Source organism: Lytechinus variegatus, chromosome 8, assembly GCF_018143015.1.
Source record: "Lytechinus variegatus isolate NC3 chromosome 8, Lvar_3.0, whole genome shotgun sequence".
Taxonomy (NCBI): Eukaryota; Metazoa; Echinodermata; class Echinoidea; order Temnopleuroida; family Toxopneustidae; genus Lytechinus; species Lytechinus variegatus.
The window spans coordinates 29,246,983-29,252,456 of NC_054747.1; the positions used below are offsets into that span (position 1 = coordinate 29,246,983).

At 39.1% G+C, this 5,474-nt stretch overlaps 2 protein-coding genes across 2 annotated transcripts; both read left to right on the forward strand.

Moving 5' to 3' along the window:
* Positions 1 to 274: 274 nt before the first annotated feature.
* On the forward strand, positions 275 to 1,870 carry LOC121419632. The gene has a single exon (XM_041614088.1). It carries the CDS (start codon positions 275 to 277, stop codon positions 1,868 to 1,870), a length of 1,596 nt encoding a protein of 531 aa, XP_041470022.1.
* A 160-nt stretch (positions 1,871 to 2,030) lies between these two features.
* LOC121419633 lies at positions 2,031 to 2,618 on the forward strand. The gene has a single exon (XM_041614089.1). The coding sequence runs from the start codon at positions 2,031 to 2,033 to the stop codon at positions 2,616 to 2,618; it is 588 nt and encodes a 195-aa protein (XP_041470023.1).
* Positions 2,619 to 5,474: the final 2,856 nt, after the last annotated feature.

Genomic DNA, 5,474 nt, shown 5'->3' on the forward strand with positions numbered 1-5,474 from the left:
GAATCAGTGTCACATAAGAATACGCATACATCAAGCCTTCGTAAAGAAGAAGTTGCCCTTGCTAGTAGTTTGACGGAACCTCTTCGCTTGAACAGACTTCCAATACCTGAGCCTGGAGTTTTCGATGGTAATCCACTAGAATACACATCATGGAAGCAAAGCTATGATGCTCTCATTGAACATCGCGGTATTCCAGCCGGAGAGAGATTTTACCTTCTGCTGAAGTATCTTATATCTTAAAGGTGCACCATTGGTGTTAGTGAAAGGATACTCCATGCTAGGAGATGACGCTGCATATGTGGAAGCCATCAAGGTGTTACAAGAGAGGTATGGAAATCCCTTTGTTATTTCAAATGCCTTCCGGGACAAACTTGATGACTGGCCTAAAATCAGCCCCAAGGACTATTTAGGTCTTCGGAGATTTGGAGATTTTCTTCACCAGTGTTGTACAGCAGCCAGATATGTCCATCACTTACATCATTTGGATGATAAAAGAGAGAACAAGAAATTGATGAGCAAACTGCCTGAATGGCTAATCACAAGATGGGGCAGGAATGTAGTCAAATTGCGGCAAGACAGAGGATCCTTTCCTCCCTTTTCTGTCTTCACGGCATTCATCAGCGATGAGGCAGATATCGCTTGTGATCCGATCACTTCTAATCAGACGTCCTTGAAAGATAGGAGACAGCAGTCTTCTAATGTGAGAACATTATCGACCAGTGTGCAGGGACAGCAAGCAAATGGAGGGAAAGGAAAATGGAAACCCCTTTGCACTTACTGTAAGGGAGAACATCATCTTGCTACTTGTAAATCCTTCATGTCACAGACATTAGATCACCGAACCAAATTTGTTTTCGATCATGGTCTGTGCTTCGGATGTTTAAGGTCCGGTCATCTATCTAAGAATTGTAAGAAGAGGTCATCATGTTCAACATGCAAAAGACGTCACCCCACCGTTCTGCATGATGAAAACTGGACAGAAAGACAACAATCTAAGAGAGTTGAAATAAAGAATGAAGCTGAGGAAACTCAAACCACAAGATCTCATGCTTCAACCATGAAGGACAATCACAAATCTCTAAAGACGTCTACTATAGTTCCTGTGTCAGACACTAGCTTCATTTTAGATAGGACTAAGGAAGCAATGGGCATTGAAGGAATAACAGTCAACTTGCTTCTTTCGACCATGACGCTGGCCAATGAGAGAATTTCGAGTGAAAAGATCAGTGGACTTAAGGTTCGAGCATTCAATGGACGAGAAGAAATTTGTTTGCCCCCAACTTACACTCGGAATATTATGCCGGCAAATCGAGAACACATACCAACGCCAGACATTGCTAAGGCACACCCTCATCTTAACGACATAGCCAAACATTTGATTCCCCTTCAAGATTGTGAGATTGGACTTCTCATTGGCTATGATTGTGCAAGGGCCCTCACTCCGCGAACTGTATTAAGTTCCCCTAATGATGGTGGACCATTTGGATTACAAACTGATCTTGGATGGAGTGTTGTCGGTACAATGGAACCTAACTATCATGACAATGCGCATGATCATATTGGAATCAGTCATCGCATTATGGTGCAAGTTATTCCAGAAGAACTGCAAATAGATGGTCATCCAACCACAGTTACCTTCAGGCATCAATCAAGGATTAAGGAGGAGATTACTCCATCTCAAGTCATACGTCTTTTAGAAGCAGACTTTGCATCAGAGAAAAGACAAAGGCCATATTCGAGGAATGACTTGAGATTTCTAGAGATAATGGAGCATCAAGTTCACGTGTCTGAAAGTGGTCATTATGAGATGCCCCTGCCATTCCGTGACGATAACCCTACTCTTCCAAATAATGAATGCCCTCTTCAATAGCAACTATGCAGAGGTTACATCAGAGTCTGGAGAAGAGGGTAAAGTATGGTACATTCCCCATCATGGAGTGAAACAGCCCAACAAGTTGAGAGTTGTTTTTTACTGCATCTCGCAGTTTAGAGGAACTTCATTGAATGCTCACTTGTTAACAGGACCGGACATGACTAATACCCTCACCGGTGTTCTTTGTCGATTCAGGAAAGAAGTCACGGCCTTCATGTGTGACGTGAAGGAAATGTTCCACCAATTCCAGGTAAACAAAGAGCATAGAAATTATATCCGGTTTCTATGGTGGTTAAACGGAGATGTTAGTCGCCGACTTAGTGACTGCCAAATGAACGTTCATCTTTTTGGTGCCACGTCATCGCCTGGCTGTTCGAACTTTGCATTGAAGCAGATTGCAAAAGACTATGCAGATGAGTTTGTACATGATGCATCAGATTTCATACAGAATGACTTCTACGTCGATGATGGGTTGAAATCTGTATCAACCGAAGATGAAGCCATTGATCTCATCATGAGGACGAGAAAGATATGTGAACGTGGACGTCTTCACCTACATAAGATCGTATCCAACTCCAAAAATGTAATGCAATCAGTTCCAGTTGATGACAGAGGAAAGGACCTCAAGGAATTGAATCTTTTGCAAGACACTTTGCCTGTGGAAAAAGCTCTCGGAGTTCCTGTCGGAAACTACGACGACCAACTCAGATACAAAAGATGGCGGACCTACCAAAGGATTGTCTAGCCTCTGAACCGCCATTTTCTTACTGTGTTATGGATTGCCTTGGACCATGGGTGATCAGAGAAGGCAGAAAGGAGGTAAAGAGATATGGCCTTCTCTTTACTTGTATGTCTTCGAGTGCAATCCACATAGAAGTACTAAACTCATTGTCCACTGATGCTTTTATTAATGCCCTTCGACATTTCATCTCTGTTCGTGGTCCTGTTCGTCAACTGAGGTCGGACAGAGGGACAAATTTTGTTGGTGCCTAGAATGAACTCATGAAAGCCTGGAAGGAGATGAATCATGAGAAAGTTAAACATCATTTGCTCAGAGAAGGATGCGATTACTTTGACTTCGCCTTTAACTTCCCCTACTCAAGCCACATGGGAGGAGCTTGGGAGAGGCAAATACGTACTGTTCGTAGAGTCTTGGAAGCATTGCTGTGTAATAATAGTCAGCAACTGGATGACGACTCACTGCGAACATTGCTATGTGAGGCAGCAGCTATTGTGAATAGTCGTCCACTGTCTGTAGAATTCCTGAACGTTCCATCTCACCTAGAGCCCATAACTCCAAATCTATTGTTGACTCAAAAATCAAGGGTAATACTTCCGCCGCCTGGTATTTTTCCTCGGGAGGACTTATACGCAACGAAACGTTGGAGAAGAGTTTAACATCTAGCAAATGAGTTTTGGTCTCGTTGGAGAAAGGAATTCCTGAGTCAACTTCAATCAAGAAATAAATGGACTGTTCCACAGCGTGACATGAGGATTGGCGATATCGTATTAATCAAAGATGAGAATGTTCCCAGAAATATGTGGTCTCTGGGTAGAATTGTTGAAACATATGCTTCTGGTGACACTCATGTTCGCAAAGTGAAAATTGCAATAGGTAATTCGAAACTAAACAATCAAGCAAAGCGTGTTTCTCCACTGTGTCATCTCGACCGCCCAATTCATAAACTGGTTCTTTTGATCGCGCAAGAAGACCAAGTATAAATTCCCAGCCAAAGAGCCTATAGACATTTAATTAGGATTTCGCAAACTTCATAATTGATTTGCTATCTTCTATTTAAATATGTTATTAATTGATATTTGTATAAAGCGAACTCAGAAAATAGTCAAAATGTGAATCAGAGAAAAGGTTCTCCCTTTTTTGCGAAAACCAAAGGACATCCATATTTGAGAACGTACTTTTGACTCCAATACTCCGATTGGACAATGATGCATTTCAAATCTACAGGGAAGACTGTATGAACATTTATGGTTGAAGAAGGATGAACATTTGACATAAATTTGAATTTCTCTAAGAGTAACTTATTCATTTTAAGGTCTGAAATTCAGACTACATGTTCATGTTCAGTGATATATATGATCCTGTACTTTAAACCAGAATTTAAAAATGGGGGAGGGGCCTATAATCGGGGTAGCCACCAACATTTCCAAATTTTGATAAGACCTAACAAGTTGTAGAGGATACTACCAAAAACCCCTATGAAGATATGTCACAATACAAGGGCCATGAAACGGTTTTCAAAGTGTCGGGGAGGTGCTGAGCCAAAATTGGGGGGGGGGGGGTGTTACACCCACAAATGTAATAATCGCCCACAAATGTAATAACGCCCACAAATGTAATAACACTTTACCCAAAATGTAATAATTTCACCCACAAATGTAATAATGCACTTTACCCACAAATGTAATAATTTTTGATCGCCCACAAATGTAATAATGACTTTACCCACAAATGTAATAAATTTGAAGGGATTTTTGGCAAATCCTTTCTAAGCTAAAATCGTATAGTAATGCGTTCATTTAGCACAAAAGTGCAAAGTCTCATTTCCTGACCCGGTTAATTAACAAATTATATTATAAGTCCAAAGTCTTTATTCCAAACCCGGTTTTTTTCAAAAATTATAATATAAATCCAAAGTGTTTATTCCAGACCCGGTTGTTTCGAAAATAATAATATGAGCCCAAAGTCTTTATTCCAGACTCGGTTGTTTCAAAAATTATAATATAAATCAAAAGTCTTTATTCCAGACCCGGTTGTTTCAAAGATCATGATATGAATCCAAAATCTTTTTTCCAGACCCGGTTGTTTAAAAAAATTATAATATAAATCCAAAGTCTTTTTCCAGACCCGGTTATTTCAAAAATTATAATATAAATCCAAAGTGTTAATTCCAGACCCGTTGTTTAAAAAATAACAATATGAGCCCAAAGTCTTTATTCCAGACCCGGTTGTTTGAAAAATTATAATATAAATCCAAAGTCTTTATTCCAGACCCGGTTGTTTCGAAAATAATAATATGAGCCCAAAGTCTTTATTCCAGACCCGGTTGTTTCAAAAATTGTAATATAAATCAAAAGTCTTTATTCCAGACCCGGTTGTTTAAAAAAATAATCATATGAGCCAAAAGTCTTTATTCCAGACCCGATTGTTTCAAAAATGATAATTTAAGTCCAAAGTCTTTTCTCCAGACCCGGTTGTTTCAAAAAATTATAATATAAATCCAAAGTGTTTTTCCAGACCCTGTTGTTTCAAAAATTATAATATAAATCAAAAGTCTTTATTGCAGACCCGGTTGTTTAAAAAATAATATTATAAGTCCAAAGTCTCTATTCCAGACCCGGTTGTTTACAAAATAATCATATGAGCCAAAAGTCTTTATTCCAGACCCGATTGTTTCAAAAATGATAATATAAGTCCAAAGTCTTTATTCCAGACCCGATTGTTTCAAAGATTATGATATGAATCCAAAATCTTTTTTCCAGACCCGGTTGTTTAAAAAATCATGATATAAATCCAAAGTCTTTTTTCCAGACCCGGTTATTTAAAAAATGATAATTTTAGTCCCAAATGAGATACATTAAT